Source organism: Meleagris gallopavo, chromosome 11 (assembly GCF_905368555.1).
Source record: "Meleagris gallopavo chromosome 11, MGAL_WU_HG_1.1, whole genome shotgun sequence".
Taxonomy (NCBI): Eukaryota; Metazoa; Chordata; class Aves; order Galliformes; family Phasianidae; genus Meleagris; species Meleagris gallopavo.
This window is the reverse complement of record NC_139414.1, coordinates 22767721-22788566: the sequence shown is the minus strand read 5'-3', so window position 1 is coordinate 22788566 and position 20846 is coordinate 22767721. Positions and strand designations below refer to the sequence as shown.

General features: G+C 47.1%; 1 protein-coding gene across 1 annotated transcript; it reads left to right on the top strand.

Annotated features, from left to right (window-relative positions):
• Positions 1–9628: 9628 nt before the first annotated feature.
• Positions 9629–13385, top strand: RAP2B (RAP2B, member of RAS oncogene family). Its single transcript, XM_085232783.1, has one exon. The coding sequence runs from the start codon at positions 9835–9837 to the stop codon at positions 10384–10386; it is 552 nt and encodes a 183-aa protein (XP_085088909.1). The 5' UTR covers positions 9629–9834; the 3' UTR covers positions 10387–13385.
• Positions 13386–20846: the final 7461 nt, after the last annotated feature.

Genomic DNA, 20846 nt, shown 5'->3' with positions numbered 1-20846 from the left:
AAATGTTATGGAATTTCTTATCCCAAAGTCCATGTGAAGCGTAAGTTATGTTCAGCTACTGGCAGCTGAATCGTACTCAGCATTCATATAGCACTTCATATATTCCAACAGCCACAAAACTTTAATTAAGCAATAGCTGTCCTAATTCTGAGACAGTGCACTTAAAGAGGCTCCGTGTGCTGAATGCTTGGGGCCTGTGGGCCGGGCATGGCCAGGACCAGCGCCGAGCTGCCCCTCCACATCCACATGTCCCGGCAGGGCGGTGCAGGAGGACTGAGCCCTGCTCTGCCCAGCAGTGCCCAGTGCAGGCCAGAGACCTTAGACAAAAAGAGTGACTCTGTGATTCTATCTCAGTGTTACCAGTTTGTTCTGAAAACTGTAAGGCTCGGCTGCCGCCAGGCTGGGTCAGCTCAGCACATTTCCCACCAGCCGTGGATCTGGCAGAGAGCAAGCAAACTTGACACACACTTCTTAAATGCCAGGGACCACGCTCCCCAGGTACCCCAGCACTGTCACCGAGCCCTGCTGCTCAGTCCCTGCTGCGGTGGGATCCAAAGCCCTGCCCCCAGCGCTGCTGCAGCCCATGCAGCCCCACGGCCCTCCTGCTTCAGGTGCTAAGCCCTGCAATGTTCAGTGCTTCTGTCAGAAAAAATGAAACACTGAAAGGCTTCTAATTGGTTTGTCAGTGGAGCCACGAAGGTTCCACAGAGTTTACTCTCCCATTCTCACAAGAGCAGTTACTTATATTTGTTTGCGGTAGGAATCAATCCCATCTAAACTGTAATGTTTGTTGTTTGCTGTACAAAGACAGATACTGAGAGATTAGTCCACAGTGAAACCAAAACTGACTCTTATGCATATGTTTGCATTAGTCAGTCACCCCAGCATCAGCACAGAGTGCTTCATTAAACAGTCTGTGAAAGAATCAGGAAGATAATAACTTGATAAGAAATGGACGTGAATCCAGATCTAGGTATGAACAAATCACACCACGCTGTACTCAGTCTTCCTTTGTTAGAAGAAATGGAAACCAGTGGCTGTGATGTGTTCTGGACTGTAGAAAAGCTTTTGCCACATCCTCTGCTTTTAGTAAGAAAACCATGATTACATTCTTTCATTGCATTCAGAGTAGTTATCAATTGTCTGTCATAAAACTGGAAGAGATATTAAAAAAAAAAACTGTAATGTAGTTTTAACACTAAAAGCCCAAATGCAAAATTTGCTGCTGCTATCACGATGGTTATGAGCATTCTGCAGAAGAGAATCAGAATTTTAAGTGGCTTTGATAAATTGGCTGGCTGTCCAACATTTGTGCCTTGCATGTCAAACTTAATGATGCATTTAGTTGTAAGTTTTGATTTGCCTTTACGCAAAAAGAATCTTCTCACAGGGTGCAGCAGCCTTCTGGCTTCACTAGTAGGGTGATGCCTAAGCAAAAAGTGGAGGGTGGTTGAAAACTGAACCTCTCTGACCGTCTTTACATTTTGTTATGCTTGAGGGATAACATCTCATCTGCTTCATTCATCCTGAGAGGTCCTCAAAGTTCACCTCTTCCTGAACAGTCAGAACCAGCCCAAATGAGCAGAAGCATGAGTAAACCTGATCAGGGTAGATCCTGGGACCAGATATTGTGTTTGCTGTTTATGAGTGGGACAAACAAGCAGAACTCAGTTCTATCCTGGGGAATACACATCCTGTAAATAAAGTAACTCATGTACATTTCCTGTTTACTATGGATCAGCTCCTGATACGGTAGTGTACTTTTATCCACACATTACTCAGATAAGCCCTGTGCTCTTTCCCATGTGACCGGTCTGGCCCGGGGTGTGTTTTACTGGCACACGTTGAACAGCAGTACCTTCATACTGAACGTGCTGATGACAAAGTGTACATAAATATAAATACATCCTGATTCAGCGAGTGATGGTATTTTGTACTGATTGCTGCAGTTACAGACAGTAGCACGCAGGACGTCCTGCAGCACCAGGAGCACGGAGCAGGAGCTCAGGGCCCTGCGGGAGCAGCCGGTGTGCCGGCAGTGCGTGACCATCTCCACTTTCACATGCATTCTCTAAAGCGTGTGGTCACACCAGCATTCCTGGCTGCCCGGGCAGACAGCATCGAGCACGACTTACAGATCAAACAGAATCAACATCATCTTATCTCTTCATTCTCATGAGGTCATCTGTCAGTAGAGCAGAGGCTGCCGATGTGCTGTGACTCGGCCTGGAGTCAGGCTGGGTGGGGTTATCTGCAGAGGCCAGGTGTCGCAAGACTTGGTTTGCTCCCACATTTGTGGTGATCTGGCCCAGCAGCCACAAGCCTGGGCAGATGAAAGAGTGTGTGGTGAGTGCACTGATGGCACAGCCAGCAGCCAGCCCGCAGCAGCCCTCCAACCCTGACCGGACAGAAACAACTCCACCATAAGCTATAAGCAGCAGGCCTCTTACAACGCGCAGAAAAAGTAATGCTTTGTTACTGTGGAGGACTTTGAGAGATTTGAAGTTTATTGAGGCTGAAATAGGTAGTCTGAACCTGTCACTGCCTTGGTTTTCTTAAAAAAGTGCTCCATTGTTGATATGTTTACCCACGATGTACTTAGAAATACTCAAATACAAGGCTATACACCTGTAAATAATAGCAACCAACTCCTACACTTAAATGTTATCAATCACCTACGATGCAGCAAAGAACTTTGCTGGTTACAAAGGAAGTATGTGTTCTTTATAAAGAACAGTGTTGCTTTCCGTGCTGAAACAAATGCCATCCTTTCTAAGATCTTGCCTTACGTATTCTTCTCGGGTGACTGAAGAGTGAAATTATGCAACTGGCACTGAAATGGTTCTCACTGACCTGCCATGTGGCCGTTAGAAAGGCTGCCAAATTTGGCACAGTTGTTTCATAAACTGCCATTGCCCATATGGCCACATAGCTTGCAGAGATTCGCTGAGCTTGCAGTCTGCCTGTGCACTGCAAAATAAAGCTCAATGGAGCAGGCAGGTCCCCTCGTCTAGCTTAATTTCTTTCCACTTGCAGTCTTCAGGACTCAGTCAGAGTAAGGCTGAGGGATCCAAGGCTTCCCTGACTTCATGAGAGCTAGAGATGCTCAGCTTCCCAAAGGGCCGTACTGTAAAGCTGTAAATATTTTACGTGTTTGTACCAAGTGCCTAAAAATGGGTGCAATTTTTTGTGAACTTCTGCAAGTCTAGTAATATTGTTCTTGATAAAATTGTGTGCAGACAGACTCAGAGAGAAAAACATGCTCTGTGTCAGTGTTCCATCCTGCACAGCTCTTACCACTGATTCTCCTGACCATGAATAAAAAATAAAAATATATTTTTTTAAAAAGGAGGCAAATGTATTCTGTACATTTATATGGCTTTAAAGCTTTGACAGCTCACTGACTATTGTACGATCCTTGTTAAACCTGGAGAGACAAACTGCGGCTTGTTTTCAGCAGCCATCAGAGAAATGCTATTTTAAGCCATTTTCAGTACTATCTGATTTGGCTCAGGAACCTAAAGAATGGGGTATGCTAACACAGGACAGAGAACAATGAGTCAGTTGGCAGATCCACATTGATCTACTGGGTCAGATGTGAATTGATGTCAATGTTCCTGCAGGTAGAATACATGAAATTCTTCCACAGCTCCATCCAGTTTGTCACAATCAGTGTTCCTAACTTGGCCTTTTGTTCCTAACAATTTTCCTTTTGTAACCAACAATAAACAATAAACACCCTCAAATTGAAAACCTTTTTATGTGCTTTTGCTACACCTCCATCCACAGACACACTTGTTTTTTCAGATGAGTGTGTGCTCTTCTCACTGCTTCCAAGGTAAGAAATCCCCAGACTTTAGTAGCTCCCAATAATTACAGCCATAATTTCGCATCACCAGTCTGAGGCAGCAGATAAGCTGTGGTGACGATTCTCGGCAGAACACCATGACTGCACAGCCTGCCTCCTGCTTCCTCAGGACTTCTGGAAATTCCCACCTCTCTTACGAAACAGGGCTCGTGCCTGACTGCCATGTGACCAGAAGTGTCTGCTAGGAGCAGCTCCTTCTTCCTGGTCAAGTGATGGAAGAAGAAACAAATTCAGCTAATTAAAGAGGGAAAACTCTCCCGATTTTAACTCGCTGCTGTTTATTGCCAGCAGAGTTTATACTGCAGTGTGACACCAGGCTAGAGGTAGAGGAAAATGCATTTTTCAACAAAAAGGGCAGTTGCTGCAGACAGGAAGTTTATTTTTGAAATTAGTCATCAGTTTCGGTTCATGCTGATGATACCATTTCCATTAACATACAATAGCTCCATTTCCATACAAGTGCTATCAAGATTACATTCGTGGTTCCACGAGCCGTTTCAGCACACCTCCTTGCAGCCTGCCTGCTGCACGCACTGGCTGATAAGCCTTCTCTCTTGGTTTCACGTGTTAAAACCCCAATCCTCATCACCTCGTATTCAAGATGCCTCGCAGGTAAATGCCCTAAAAGAGGACTGAAGATGAAGAACTGTAGAAATAGACCTGAACTTTGATGTATTGTGCATGCTTTTACCAGAAACATCGTATCTATGAGTGGGATACAAACAAGAAACTGAACACAGGAATCTAAGCCGGCATCATTACATCAGTTCTGATGAGACCCTGTGCAGTGAGCTCTGGCAGCGCGGGCCGTATTTACAGCAGTGATCTCTGGCAGGACTTGTGTTGGAGAAAACAGCCTTTCTTTTCTACAAATTAACTACCCTTTAATTACTATTTCTTTACGTTCACTAGTAGCTGTTACTATCTCATGAAAATGAGACTCGGGTATTCCATCTGTAAGAGTCCTTTTTGCAGCAGGTAGTGCCAGCCAGGCCACGTTTCCCAAAGCTGTGTGCTGGCCCTGCTCACACGGGCAGGCAGCAGGACGAGGGCACAAAGCCCTTCCTCTCAGCAAGGAGCGGGCAGAGGGAACTGCTCTGCTGGCTGAGTCAGGGGAGAAAGCAGCTGACCCTGCTGCACTGCCTCACGCTGCAGCACCAGGCAGCACCTTTGCCCAGAGTCGCTGCGCGATTCGTCTTATCAGTTTCTTTCTGATTATCTGGGTGGAACAGATGGAACGGTTTCACTTACAATAAAACGACTCAACCCGTGGAATTACCCTAATTGACTACCTCATTTAGCTCCATATGTGGGCATCTTGATTTAGAATAAGAACAGTTTATACCACAGGATAAAGATAAACAGAAATCAGGCAGCCTTGTTTCAGATATCTATTCACACTCAGAATTATTGGGAGTAACTCAAGGTGTAGACAAGTTAACTATTGCTAATTTAAATTCTCTTGAAATGCCAGTTTATTTTTTGTGAAGAATTTGAAAGTTCTTTTCTGTTCTTTTCTTTCTTAAATATGAACCTTCTGTGGAGAAACAAGTGCAATGTTATTGACAATCACATAATTAGGACACCAAAACATCCACTTTTTGCACACTTTTGGGGGGAGAGCATGAGAGCAGCATGCTTTATTACAGCAATCTGTTGCACTGCCTTCTGATCAGCACTCTGACTTCCTGCTATTGGAAAGAGGAAGGATGAAACTGGAGAAGTAGAGATAGGATGAAAGAGATCTTCAATCACCCATTGCCAGGATGTGGTCACACGTTCAGAAGCAGTCAGCAGCTTCCTCTGCTATTCCTAAAACGAATTCATACCCACCACTTAAATCTTTCTTGCTGACTTCTGGTTAAAGTTTGGCAGCAGGTTTTAAGGGCTGAGCATCTCTGTTGCACAAGGCTGAGTGCAGTACCACTATTCAAGAGGAGCAATCCAGCTTCGATAAGGAGAAATGAAGATGTTGTTCCAGAGCAAAAGAGACACATTGAATGTCAGTATTAATAGTATTAGACATTATTGTGACAGGCATAACTGAATATCAACCAAAGCCACTCGCAGCTAACAAAGGGGTGAGGGGAGGTATTACTGAGCACATGAGCACACAAAGTCTTAAAAATTGTACCATTTTCCAAATCATTATTAAAAATGGGAAATATTTTAAAATGTGAACACTTACATACTTGTGCTCAGGTCATCTTCTCCTTCCTCAGCTCCCTAAGCAGTGTACAATCAAACAGCCGGTGAGTCTGCAATGAAGACTTCCGTATGCCACTGAATTGAAAACTAGTTCAGGCCCACAGATCATTCACATTCATATATTCAAAATGAATAAACATTGAACATTTTCTCCAGATTTGTCCAACGCCAGAAAACACTTAGTGTAATCTGTACTTTGAACTCTTGGAGATTATTTCATCTTCTTAGCTTCCCTCAATCAGTATTCTCCCTTTACTTACAGTACACTGCTAATACTTGTGTTACATACCGGCTGTATGGGAGTGGGAGAATAGCAGCTCTTCCCAAATGATTCCAAATCCTCTCAGTTTGACTGTTCTATATTGGATTATGAGCCTTTTAAGTCTCAACCTAAGTGAAAAGAAACAGATCTCTGATTTATCCAGGGAACAGTTCAGCTGTCAGGCAGTGAAATGGCTCTGGCGGTGCTCTTCAACCAGGGCTGCCCATCAGGTTGTATCAACAGCAGCACTGAATTAAGACGTCCTCAGCCCCAGTGGTGCTGCTAAAAACGTACCAATTCCCTCTTCAGTTCTTTGTATTCGGCCCCAGTGGCCCATAAGCATTTAAGCAAAACCCACAGCAGAAGGATTTGTTCCTGCCACACAGCAGTTGATGGCTGTTGCAGGGCCTGTGTACACCATGGATCTAAAAACTATTACTGTATAACTGAGGGCAAAAAAAGGGCATGAAGTAATTTTGTCACATTGCCACAGAGGAAAGGAGGAAAAATATGTACGGAGCTGCCTCTTCCATGGAAAATCATTACCTAAAAACATGTTACAAAATTGTCTCTAAAATCACTACTATCTCATTAAGCTTGAATATCAAAATATATTTAGTATTGTTTGTAGCTTTACAGCTCAATTGCCACCACACCTCCCCATCAGCGGCAGAGCACTCCGATCTCAGATGAACTCATTCAGTCAGAAGCGTTTCCTGGGTATTAATAAAAATGATTTCAATGAGCAGCCACTGTCAGAAGCCAGAGAAAGCCTAAACGAAGGCTCTCATCTCTTGCCACTTGAGCTCTAAGGAGTTTCAGGTACAATCACTTTTACACACACCGAATTCTGAGGGTATTTTCAGAGGGTCTGTTTTAACCACCCAGTGCATTTCCTGCAGGTTCTGGCTCTGGTTCATTTACAGAGCTCAGGGCTTCTGAGTTCAGAAGTTCTGTCCTTCTGTTCCACACACATAGCACAGTTTTCTGCGAAATACTCGTCCCAAACAAGCTCAGTTGTACTTAATTAGCTGCCAGGTTATATATCCCTTTGTTGACATTGACCCTGGCGGGGGTAATGCTGTGTGTGTAAGCGGTTTGGCTACGTCTCCTCCAAGAGGAGCTCCAGGGCAGCTGGCTGGATGGTTGTACCAGAACACCTGCACCTGTGCTCAGGGTGTCACATCTTGACGTCCTCAGACACTGATGAACTTTCATGGTACTGCCATTTACAGTTTCATATGTTGATTTAGTCTTTACCTATAATTAAATAGATTTGGGGGAAATTAAAAAAGAGCAAGCAGCACTGCTTTGGAGCTGTGTGATGCTGATACTCATATGTATGGACAAACAGAAAAGCTAACAGCTTGATCTTCTACGTTATGCAGAGAAATAAGCATTACCTGTCTGCTGGTTTACCGAGCGAGCAGGGTTACTCCACACAGCAAAAGCTGGCTGTATATGTAAATATTGTATGGTAAACTGCCTACTAATCACGTTTGTGCTTTTTATGCTGATTTATACGTGACATTTCTGAGCTGTCGACAGCACAAAGAGCAGGTTTTGCTCTGAACACAGTGCATTTTCTTCTTCAGAAGTAACAACGATCAATAGTGTTGTGTAGAATGAAAAAAAAGATACTGAAATTTTATTGTCACTAAAAACAAACAAACAAAAAGAAAATAACAACAACAACAACAAAAAAAAACCAACTCAATAGCGAATTGGGATTTAATGGGCTGATTCAATCCGGCATCATAATTATCTGGTCTTTGTAAAAGCTGTTCCTGCCATGTTAGAAAATGTAGTATAGGTAACTTACGTGTGGGTTTGTTATGGAGAAGATGGAAGTCAACAAACACATTTGTCCCCAAAACTTCATAACAGTGCAAGCTATGAAGAGTCAGCAGAACATGATTTTGTCTTTGTATTGCAGCCTGCAGACACCCTGCAGACTGGACGGGCTGTGAAACCTGGCAGAGCTGTGGGTGCCCCTGTGTTGCGTTGGATTGACGGCCCTCAGAGGTTGCTTCCAACTCAAACCATTCTGTGATTCGATGACTCGAAAATATTCCACTCATCTCCAGGTTGCTCTGTGCAGCTCTGCAGGTGTAGCCGAGGACCAACCTGCAGCCCACGCTTGCAGGTGAGCGCGCACCTGGGGAACCAGGCAGCGGCCTGGCAGAGCTGGGGGATCCCAGCAGACAGACATGGGACATGACCTGCTCCCACAGACCGAGCAGGAGAGCGCTGGCTTCTAGGTGTGTGACCTCCTAAAGAAGGCTGCAGCCCGACACTTTGCTTCTATCCTGGCTGAATGCGACATCCCTTATCTGCAACCGCAGCACAGCACTGGGCGGTGCTGGCAGCAGGAGCAGTTTGAGCAGCCACCGATGGCACAGCAGGGCTGGGGAAATGCAGCTCTGTGCTCGTGGTCGGCAAACACCCACATGAACAGCAGACGGGTTTGGTGTGAGCTCCTGGCTAGAGGTGTGGCACTGACCCGCAGATGAGCACAGCACTGCTCAGTGACAACAGCATGCAGCTGATGGTTAATTTTGGGTACTTTGCCTCCCATGGCCCGTGTCACCCACTGGAGTGCTCCAGTGACATCGGCTATACGCTGCGGTCAGAAGGAGCCACACGTTACCAACGCTTGAATAAAGGCTGAGAACAGTAAGGAAGCGGGTGGGATATAAATGCAAAAGCTTGCGGTGCCAAAATAACCGGCGGTATTTCCTTGAAAGGAACGTCCTCTGGACAGAAAGTGCAAGAAAGCCCCGTACGAACAGACGCGAGCAGGCAGCGCCCGCCATCCAACGCGCCCGGACGAGGCGTGCGGGGCTGCGGGGCGGCACGGCGGGGCGGCACACAGGGGAAGCACACGGGGGAGGCACACAAGGCTGGCCGTGAGCGGCGTTCAGCCCTCGGGACGCGCACAGCGCGGCACGACGCTCCGGCATCGGGGAGCGACTGCCCGCAGCCCAGCGCCGCTCGAGGCTCGGGCGGATCTAACGGGGCTCGGGACACCGCAAGCCGCCCTGAGAAGCGCCGGTGCCCGAGGAGCGGCACGAGCGACGCGAGCACGCGGCCCCGCGCACGGCCGATAGCGGCGGCGGGCCGGCGGGGCGGCAGCTGGGCTGCACCGCCCACAAGGGGCGGGCAGGCGGCAGCCGCCATTCCCGCACTCCGAGCGGAGCGGCGGCGGCGGCGGGGCGGAGCCGTGCTCCGAAGCCGCCAATGACGGACGGCCGCAGGCGGAGGGCCGCTCCGCGGGGCGCTCCCCGCCCCTTCCCCTCCTCTCCGCGCAGGCCCCGCTGCCCGCCCCTCCCCGGGGCGCGGCGCTGCCCGGCGGGGCTCGCCCGGCGCGGCTCCGCGAGGCGCGGCCGCCCCTTCTCCGCCCCGGCGCCGGAGAGCGGCCGGCGGGAGCGGCCCTCCTTCCCTCCGCGAGGGCGGGCGGAGAGCGGCGGCGCCGCGCGGGAGGCGCTCCGGAGCCATGCGGGAGTACAAGGTGGTGGTGCTGGGCTCGGGCGGCGTGGGCAAGTCCGCCCTCACCGTGCAGTTCGTCACCGGCTCGTTCATCGAGAAGTACGACCCCACGATCGAGGACTTCTACCGCAAGGAGATCGAGGTGGACTCCTCGCCGTCCGTGCTGGAGATCCTGGACACGGCGGGCACCGAGCAGTTCGCCTCCATGCGGGACCTCTACATCAAGAACGGGCAGGGCTTCATCCTGGTGTACAGCCTGGTGAACCAGCAGAGCTTCCAGGACATAAAGCCCATGCGGGACCAGATCATCCGCGTCAAGCGGTACGAGCGGGTGCCCATGATCCTGGTGGGCAACAAGGTGGACCTGGAGGGCGAGCGGGAGGTGTCCTTCGGGGAGGGCAAGGCGCTGGCCGAGGAGTGGAGCTGCCCCTTCATGGAGACCTCGGCCAAGCACAAAGCCTCGGTGGACGAGCTGTTCGCCGAGATCGTCCGCCAGATGAACTACGCCGCGCAGCCCGGCGGGGACGAGCCCTGCTGCGCCGCCTGCGCCATCCTCTGAGCGCCCGCGGGGACGGACCCGGCCCCGCATCGCCCGGGCCGGGCAAACGGGGCGCCGCCTCCCGCCCGCCCCGCTGCGCTGCTCCGCTCCGGGCCGCGGCCGTAACGGGGCCCGCCGGCCCGGGCGCCCCACACGCTATGCAAGGTGGAGCGCGGCGCGGGGAGCGGCGCGTCCACCCGGACCGGGACCGGACGGAGCGCGGGGCGCCGCGACCGCCTGTGAAAGGATTCTCTATTTTGTTTACCTGCTGTATCACGGGGGGTCCGCAGGAGAGTGGCAGGGTGTTATTTTTTAATGGTTCTTTTTTTGCGATCAGCTGTGAAAACGTTACAAGTCTGCACAATGTTTAGGTGTGCGTGCGTGTGTGATTTCGTTATTTTATCCCCCCCCTCCGGCGGGCGAGGGGCGTTCCTTCCTTCCCGGGCTCTGTCTGGGTCGGCGCTGCCCCGCAGTGCCCCGCTCCGAGCGGCACAGCCCCCCACCCCCCGCACCCCGTGCCCGCAGTGCCTTCCCCGCACCCCGTGCCGGCCGGTGCCAACCTGTGAGCGCCGCAGAATCCCCTTCTCTGCCACTCCGAACCCACGCGCAGTTCCCTCTCTGTAATCGTGCCGAACAGGCCAGGACAAAAGGGCCCATTGTTGGTGGGATTTGTTTCTTATTGCCACCCGAGCCTCTTAGCTGTAATTTCCACGTCTTGCAAGTTTGGCCTTCATTTACTTCAAATTTGTGAGAATTCAGCATTTTGGGACTTGGAGCGGTGGGCTTTTTTTTCCGCCTCCTTCTTTGTGTTTTATGATGGTTGTTGTGTGGGGTGAGCCTCCAGCCAGCAGCGGAAGAAATCTCAACATTGCAACGTACCAAGAAAATTCTAACACCTGTCCTTTTGATTCCAGACCTGCAGTTAAGAGATGTCTATCCATTTTAAGAATTTTAATACAAATGCTGTTTTTTAGAAAACAACTTTGTGCGCTTTTATGTACGACGTGGAACAAACGTTAATTGTTAAACATTAATTAGATAGGCTGTTAATAGCATGGTCACAGTAAGAAGGGCGTGAGGGGCTTCATTTAGCTGAGGATGGTGTTTAAACAAAAAGACCAAATGCCAAAGCCCAAGATGACTAAATAGCCAGTGGAACAGTAACACAGAATTTCATTTGTGTTTGGGTCCTGATCCCGTGTGAAGGCAGCGCCGCGCTCAGTGGGCAGCTGTAGGAAGTCCTGTGTTGTAACAGCAGCGTCACGTAAGGTTGGCACACTGGTCTTCGCTATGGGCGGCCCAGTTTGGTAGAGCAGAAGTCTGAAAGTCAGTTATTTATGACATCTCTTTGCATTTAATGCCTCGAAATTGTGGTTTCCTGATTTGAAGAGGGAGCGGGGTGGGAGGAGGTACCTTCAGTGAGCTGGGGCACCTGGGCTTTGCTGATCTCCCTTACCTTTCTCTCTTAGCTCCTCTTCAAAGACCAGCACACAAAGTGCAGCTTTTTCCCCGTGCCAAGAAAACTTGAAATTGTCTTTCTGTGTGAAAACAGAAATTGAGCAATGCTGCATGAAGGGTTTTTAGTTAGGCCAGTGCAATCTGACTGCCTCGATGCCCGGCGTAGATCCGATGTTTCTCCTTTTAAGTAGGAAAGCTTTCTGCTTCAGCGCTGGTAGAAGTGGCTTTAGTTAAATTCACCCCAATGATTGACATTAAAATGACAATATTATGTTTTAGTTGAAGATGGGATATTGATTTTAGCAACATCCAATACCTACTAAAAAATTGGATGCTGAGTATTAGGGGCTTCTTTTAACAAAAATGACGTGTTGGAAAGAAAGACTGCAGGCATATCTTGCACTGAAGTTTACGGAAGAAAATTTGCCATAAATTCACATCTCAGCTATTGCGATGGTCAACGTTTGCCTTAAATTCAGTGAGACTGTGTAGTGTTCAGCACCTAACCGGCCTCGTGCCAGATCGATGTACTGGAAGCAAGTCGTTCAGCTTGGTAAAAGCAGTTCTCTGCAGCAGGCAGCAGATTTGTCATGTTTCGTAGTGCCTCCTGTTTTCCTATTGCCTGTGTTGTGATTGAGGAATGATGTACAAATGGATGTAAGTAGCATACGGTGGGACGCAGAGTCCCGTGTTCCTTAGCCTGGCAGAGCAGCTGAAGGCAACTAAGGAAACTCTGGACTGTGCTGTTGTTTTTTTGTAGCTATACTCTTAATTCTTGCCAAAAAGGTGCGTTCGTCAAACGGCGAAGGATTAAAGAAACCACGGCGTGGGTCTGACCGGAGTTCTGAATGTATTGAGGTGTTCAGTGTTCTCTGCGACTTGGTGAGGACAGCACAAAAGTAGAACTCAGCGTTTGATCTTCCAAATCCTCTGAAGTGTTCTGGTGCTTGTTAAACATAGGCCTTGTCTATCAAGTAGAAACAAAATCACACTGCTTTAACTTGACTGAATAATGAAAGCTATATTTGCTTCTACACTAGAAAAAAAATGTTGTATCAATATAAAGGTACTCTTTTATTCCTTTTCCCTGTGGGAATATGTTATACCAGTGTCAATGCAAAGGTGGTATATAGTTCTTTTCACAGTGAGAATTGCAAAAAAGTAATCGATTTGGAAGAAAAATTACATTCCCAGCCAGAATACTTCCTGACAGTGCAGAAATTGTATAAACAAGGCCTTGGTTTAAGGCTGGTCTTATGACCACATATTTTGCTGTACATAATGATGGTATTTTTAAAAATCCAAGCTTGTTCTATCGCCAGAAAGCATGCCTTTGAAATCCCAGTCTCTGTGATTGTAACCATGCCGTATTCCGGACTTTGTTGCAAATACAAGTGTGGTTCTCCCAACCCCGTGCTCAGGCTCTGTTGATGTGTGCAGTTCTGAGGGTGACGCTCAGTGCTCTGGCTGTGGGATTCCTGGAGGTTCTGCTGCTCTCAAAAGAATGTGTGGCAGGCTTTTCTCAAGGAGCATTTATTTTCAATAAAGGGCAGCTGGCTCTTTGTGACTTCTTCATCTGGACCCTCCTTGCGTGCAGGTGTTGCTAAGTATCGCGTTGCCTCGAGGAGTGACAAAATGCAAGAACTTCCATTTTCCCGAGAGCTTTGTGTGAAAAGGAGCAGCGTGCGTGTCCTTGAGTCCTCTGCCATTCAGAGTAACGGGCAGCTCCCCTGGGCGGCCGTGGGAAGGTTTGGAGCAGTGAGCCACGAGGAGCTCTGTGACTCACAGATGAGCAGAGCAGGCAGCCCAGGAGCCTTTGTGGCAGAGCTTTGCTGTACCCTGGAGGACTGCTGCCATGAGCGCCCATTCGTGGGCTGAAGAGAGGCTGCTCTGGAAGCAAGTATGTGTGTGAGCTCTGTCGAAGGTGGGATGGTCTTCAGTAATGGCCTTCGCAGCCCAGAGCCTCCTCCCGCAGCATTTATAGCTTTGTACAAAACGTGTACGTCAAAAAGGCTCTTCTGTCATATTGCTGTAACCCCGTGGTCTGAAATCTCATTTTTTAGGAATTCAACATCTGCATGGCTCCTAAAATCTTTTATTTGGAAGTGAGGAACTCTGACAAACGTATGCATACATATGAGAGTGATGAAATAGCAGGATGGTTCGAATGGTTAAAGGTGCCTAAGTGAGCTGAGTGCTGACGCCTGGGGTGCGGCGCTGGGCCGCCTTGGTTCGGCTTTAAGCACGCCTCACACTGTGCCAGTCTGTAATGGAGAAGCTCTCTGTGTTTCCCAAGGAAGAGTGGTTGTGTGGGGTGTGTGCTTCTGCGTTTCTTCTGACACGGCTGGAGTCAAAACTCAGCCTTAGCACCAGTGGCCTCAGCCTCTGTGCTCTCCGTGCTGCATACAGTCACTACGGCGTGGAGAAAACACGCAGTGAAACCTCAACTGGTCGAGAGATACTGACATTAAAATTTCTCTGTAGCAGTCTTATTTTGCGGGGGGTATGAGTGCTCTCATGCACACTGGGTGCCGATTTAATATTGTTGATGCCAAGCGTGGTGATTCACGTAGCTGACATACTGTGCAAAAACCAAACACTATAGATAAACACTTAATCTGCAAAATCTAACATGTCTTAGATCCTATCTAAAACACTGTAAAATTAGAAGTGAATTAACTAGAACTTGTAAGCTGTTCAAGTAAGTCTTAAAAGATTGGAAGCAGATGTTGTGCAGTAACTTTAATATCTCCACAGCATCTGGGTCTCTGGGAAGTTTGGGCTCAGACAAAGCTAAGTGGTCCAGAGTCCAAAGCTTTGTTTTGATAATCTGGGCAGAGGGAGGTTTTTTGAGAGAGTGTGTCAGACGTGTAACTTCAGCTTTAGTGAGTTAAGAAAACATTTTACTTCTACAAAATTCTTTGGTTTTAAGGGAACATTATAAAAAGTGCCTAATTAATAGATCTAAAGTCCAGGTAATGAATTTCAGATGTTTCTGCTGCAAGAAATCCCGTGGCAAACAGTCTGGTCAGTGACACTGATTTTGGTGGTGTATGGGAACCGCTGAATCACGGCCTGAACCTCTGATTGACCACCTGAGGCGAGCAGTGAGCCAGCCCTGGGAGCACAGGTGAGGGCAATTCTGTGCCTGGCTGCGCCTCTCCTAGACCCATTTAAGAGTTGACTGCTACTGGGGAAGGATCTCTTCTGGAGATCGCTTCTCTTGGAGTCTTCTCAGTGAGCCCAGGACAAGGGTAAGCTTTCCATCTATTCTTCTTTAGTGTGATAACCTGTTTAGCCTAACTTTCTTCTGTATTTCTTAATTATAACATCTGTATGTTCACTGATTATACAGGTGGGTTGTTGCCTTTTTGGGTTACGACACTAGGATGCGATGGGATGTTTGGGGTTATTTGTGAGGGTGGTTGTTAATCAGCTTTGAGGGGAAAAACGACCCACCAAAGAAGTGTTTTTTTCCTTTGAATTGGGAATTGAAAAGGTGCAGGCCAGCATTTGTATCGGTGTTCCTTTGCCAGGTTCTCTCTGGTATATCAGTGTTATACACTGTTTCTACCACGCTACTGTTAAACTAATTAAATAATTAGTGTGAATACCTACAGATTCATGTTATTTTGCTGGAGTTGCAGGTAAGACCATAAACGCTGAGCTGCAGGTGTACGTCTGCATTTGACCTGCTGTTATTAATAGGCAGGATTAACAGGTACGGACCCCAGCGTGGCTATTTGGAAAGAAGTCTCAATTTTGCCATTAAAAGTTCTGCACTGCAGATGTTCCCAGGAACGCAGCTGTCCGTGAACTGTGTGCCCACTGTGTTCTGCAGAGTGAGAGCAGACGGCAGAAGGAGGTGCACGTCCTGGGGCAGGGGGCATGGCGCGTCCCTGCTCACAGCCAGCATTTCAGTTCCTTGCCTTCTCGCTGTCTCCAGGCACCATTAGCACCGCTAGCAGAGAGAGGAGGGGCAAGGCCTGACCTGCTGGCTGTGTCAGGTGCCCCATCGCCCTGTGCCGTGCCGTGCCCTGCTTCTGGCTCCCTGCTTCAGTGTGGAACTCCTGCGTACTTGTAGCACACCTGCTCTGCTTTCCACACCTCCATTTTTGCACTGCGTGTTTTGTCAAAGTATCACTTTTGGTGCAGGTGTACTGATTTCTCCTGAGACTTTCAGTCTGCAATTGCAGTACCAAGTGAAATAAAGGAAGAAGATGGAGAGAGTCTGAGGATGCTGCAGAAATGTTTCTTGCAAGAGGATGTGAGCTTTTTCCTTCAAGACAGAGGTAGACATTGGAAGCCAATTTTTCAATGAATGTCTAGCAGAAATCTTAGTTTAATTAAGCCTTATGCCTAATTCAGAAGAGACACTTAAGAGCACTTGGATGATTTCAGATAATTATCTTTGCCACTTTCACCACCTGGTACACATGCTTTGTATTCACTTTTGCATGTCCAGAGAGCTGGCATGCAAGAGAGGTCTTGCATAGATGTCCTGAAAGTGCTTTCTGTATGTGCATCCTATGGATGGTTTCTGGGGGTGAAAGCAGAATCTTTCTTTTTTTTTTTTTTTTTTTTTTTTGTGTGTGTGTGTGTGTGTGTATTGTTTTTAAGAAACTTACATGACTTCTGTTTAAATTCCTGCACTGGGTTGTGGTTCCTGCCCCTGCGTCATGGCTGGTGTGCTGGAGAGGTCTATTTCTTTAGAAATCGTGGGGGTGATCAGAAATAGCATATATACTTTTTTCAGACCCGTAACAAAAGTAAGTTTGAGGGTTATTATTTGTGCGTGTCCGTGACATCCTGTGCACTGAACAATCTCCTCCTGTGCATTTCTGTGAGGCAGGTGTACGTGACCAAGGGCTAGCAACGTTGGGTCTGTAAAACACTGGGGTGCTCTGGGAGAGAACTGGTAGAAATTTTCTGTTTCATATGTAAGTAATAGCCTTTTGTTTGTGTATATCATGGGCAGAGTAGCTCTTAACATTTGGATTTACTTCTATTTTTCCTCCCTGCCTCCTGGGTGAGTCTGTACTTCCCTGTTCTGGGCCGCATGCAGCCGTACCAGCGCAGCTTGGACTGACCTCTGATTTCATGTCTTGTAACTTATTAGGCACAGAACATGCATTTGTAAAGGCTGAAATTCTGGATTAAATATGCACGATCTTTGGAAGGCAATCTGATGTCCCTGTGTATTGTTACCAAGCAGTAGTAGTGTCTGTTGCACTACACAAGTTTATGAAAGCATCAATTTTAAGTGGTTAGATGTCAAATTAGTAATGTGCTAAATAGTTATTTTTCTAAATCATACTTTTTCCCAGCCCAAATCTCAAAAAGGTGCTGAGGAACTATTGGGCTGTTTTAAGAGCTGATATATGTCATGCAGTTCATAAGGTCTTGTGAACATCTGCTGTGGATTTTATTGGTGCTGAGTGTACTCGAAACTGCAAAGAAAGTTTGTGCAGTCGGTTTATGCACCAGGGATGCTGTGACACTAGGTTCTTCCTAGCTTCTGTATGCTATAGCTCACCAAAATCCCTGCTAACCTGTGTAGGACTTGACGATAGTGATGGTTACAGTGTGACTCAGTTGGGAGCCATGTGTATTTCAGTATTATATTTGTGATAGCTCTATTCCGTGAATGAACTATGGTGATACTACATACCTCAATTCAGTATTGGGAGTTTCCTGCCAAGTTTACTTGATGATTAGCAGAGGTAAGATGAAAGCATGCTAATGAAGTACTTGAGTAATTAAGTTGCTAATACTTGAGATCTTGATTTCTAGTCTCTTTTGAATACTTGCCTGCATTCCAGATTGGCTGTTCTTCTGCTGGGTTCCTCGTTTCAAATATTGTGTTTCCTTTAGTATGGGTTTTGTTTTTTCTTTAGCTGTTGGATCTTTTGCTTTTTCCTTAAACCAAAGGAAAAAAACAGAGATTCGCATTGGAATTACTGTACAGCACGAGCTGCCTAGATTCCAGCAATACCGCCCCTACACTTTACGTGTTTTTGCCATAAAAACAAGGAGAATACTGTATGGTTAAGGTATTTCCAAGGCTGGGACTTTCAGCAGAGAAACAGCTTGAAAAAATTGATTTACCAAAGAACTAGGTCAGTCTGGTGGAGTGAACTAGAGTGCTCACATGTGCTTTGGTATTTATTTACTTACAGAACCACTCTACTAAAACCCTTGAGCAAAAGTCACAGGTTTCTGAACATAAATATTTATGCACGCCTACAAAGTTGTATCTGGTATCCACAATTTGGGAAATGTACAAATTTTTCTACTCTAGGCATAGAAAACCAGGAATAAGGTGCCTACAAGCACTGAATGTTAGACTAGTAGGATAGAAATATAGGCATGTATTTATACAGCCAATTAGGAGCAACAAAACAGAGTCGTCTTGTTCCTTTTCAAGCATTTTTGGCCTGGCACAAATTAATTTTCAGCATTCCTAAACCAGAAAATCACAGCGGTTGTTCAGTGTGTGCAGCCTTGCACCAGCTGCAGGGGTGGCAACCAGTTAAACTAGTTGCAAGTGTTTGTGGTCAGTGCTGTCTGTGGATGAACCTTCTAGCTCGTGTCTCACTTCTGTACTGCTCGTGATAAGTAAATTGAAACCAAACCTGCCTTGACAGAAACACTAAGAGTTCGAGGATGGGCATTCTTGGATTCCCTGGAGACTTTATGATTAATTGGAATTGCTCAATGTGCAACTGGTCATAGCTTGTTTCAGGTGTTGCTGAGATGCTGACTTCCTGTATCAGTCACTCAGGGGTTTTCAGCACTTATTTAACAGAAATTAATTGATGGGTAACCGGAGTTCATTTGGCAAGCATGTTTGTGCATACTGATACGAAGACATAAACTGTAATATTCCAGGATGTAAACAGACCAAACTGATGTGTTCAGTGCCCTGGCTGTCTACAGTGGAACTTCTAATGTAACTTCAGTCATGAAGTTCAACGATGTGTTGAAGGATTCCTAACAGTGTCCAAACTAATTTTGTAGGGTTTTGAAGTCCAGTTTGTTCTAAATTGTGTGGTCAGTTTGAGAAAGAGACTGTATTTAAAAAAAACAAAACAAAACAAAAAAAAACAAACAAACAAAAAAAAAAAACCAAAAAAAAACCCCTGACAAATACTTTTAAAATAACACTGTTCTCTAATCACAGAATTATAGAATGGCCTGGGTTGAAAAGGACCACAATGATCATTTAGTTTCAACCCCCTGCTGTGTGCAGGGTTGCCAATCACCAGACTGGGCTGCCCAGAGCATCCAGCCTGGCCTTGGATGCCTTTAGGGATGGGGCATCCACAAGCTAAGCAATAAGCCTTTAAAAAAGTTTTGGGTTCTTACTGCACGTAAAGTCCCTCTGCTAGTAAATGAGCTAAACATTTTCAACATGCAGATTTCAGAAGATGTAGCAGATCCCTGGCAGAGCAGTGGTGCAGGAGCATAGGCTGCCCGCAGTGCTGGGCTCCCTGCACCTGGATGTGCTCAGGAAGGCAGGGATGGGCGCTGAGGGATGTGGGCAGATGCTGGGCTGGGGATCTTACAGGTCTTTTCCAATTGTAACTATTCTGCGATTCTTTGGTCTGACTGAGGCTCTTCGTCCCTGAGGAGCAGTGCCTACCTGCTCAGTGAGGACATCGGCAGCGCCTTCAGCCACACCATGGGGAGTGGGGAGGACGCGGCTGTGCCTCCTCCTGCCTGCACTGCCCCCACACAAATGAGTCTGTTTCTTTTTTGTCTCGCTGCTCCTGAATATCTGCTTCAAAGAGGATTTCTTTATTGCTCCTCTTTACTCTTGGGAAGGAAGAAGGGATTGAAAAGAGCCTTGTGTGGGGCGCAGGGAGCTCATAGTAAGCATTACTACGAGCATTAAATGCATTATTGAGGAGGCTTAATTGAATGCCTTCCCCTGTGACTTTAGCTGGATTTTCAGATGTCTGAAATGCAGCTTTTTATAAACTTTGGTGGGCTTTCTCAAATTGAAGTCATACTGGGGTAGTATAAATTATGAAATTGCCAACTTAAAATGGCAAAAGGTTGATAGAAAGTAAATTTTATGCAGTTGTTTCTTTCCATTCTATCGGGATTTATAATACGTTGTTCAGTGAGGTTTGTTCATGCCTGTTATACATCCATTAGGCAACCTTTTATCCTTGCAGTGTTATCTAATCCAATGTGCTGTGCAGGGGTGCTGCACACTGGCAGGCTGGGGGCTGAGCTGTTACAGGGTGAGGCCTCTCCTCGATCCTGGCTGTTCGTTGCAAAACTTCAAGACATCAGTTCTGAATAGGATACCGACTACCAAATCCAGCTTCTCTTTAGTATGTTTAACAGCATTTTTTCTTGTGGAAAAAATGATCAAAGAACCCTTTACCCTGTATGGCCCAAAGGATGTTGAGGTAGGCTTACAAGCACAAAGGTTTATTTTCAGAGTCCACAGCTGATGGCATACATTGACTATAGCAGTAAAAATTGCTTTTGTCGAAAACTTACTTAAAAAAGAGGCAGAGATAAGAGGGAAAGCTTGCACTAACAGTCAGAAGCACTTGGGCCTTTGCAGATAGGTGTCCTGCTGGGGGTGTGCTCTCCAGAGCAAACAGCAGCCTCCCACCGTGCTGCTTCTGCATTGTCTGTATGGTTTTCCAGGACGTGCTCAGACTCCCTGCAGGTTGCTTCTGTCCCTGGTGCTTGCAGTGCTGCTCAGAGCATGCCTGGGTCAGCTGCAGGTGTTGCATGCTGGCTGAGCGTTGAGCTTCATGCACACTTGTTGCTCAGCACTGTGCTTTGTCTACATAAAGGATAACGATCTGCCAGGTGAATTGTGTGGTAGTTCATCAGACTGAAATCTGCAGCGGTTCTGAACTGATGCACAAACTAATCTTTGTCCCAGCAGTGCAGTCCATGATGCCTGCTGCAATTGCAGCAGCTGACAGCCAAGAGAGCAGCAACACCTGATGGCTCCAAAGCCCCGAGCCTGCTGTGCTGTGACTGCTGTGCTG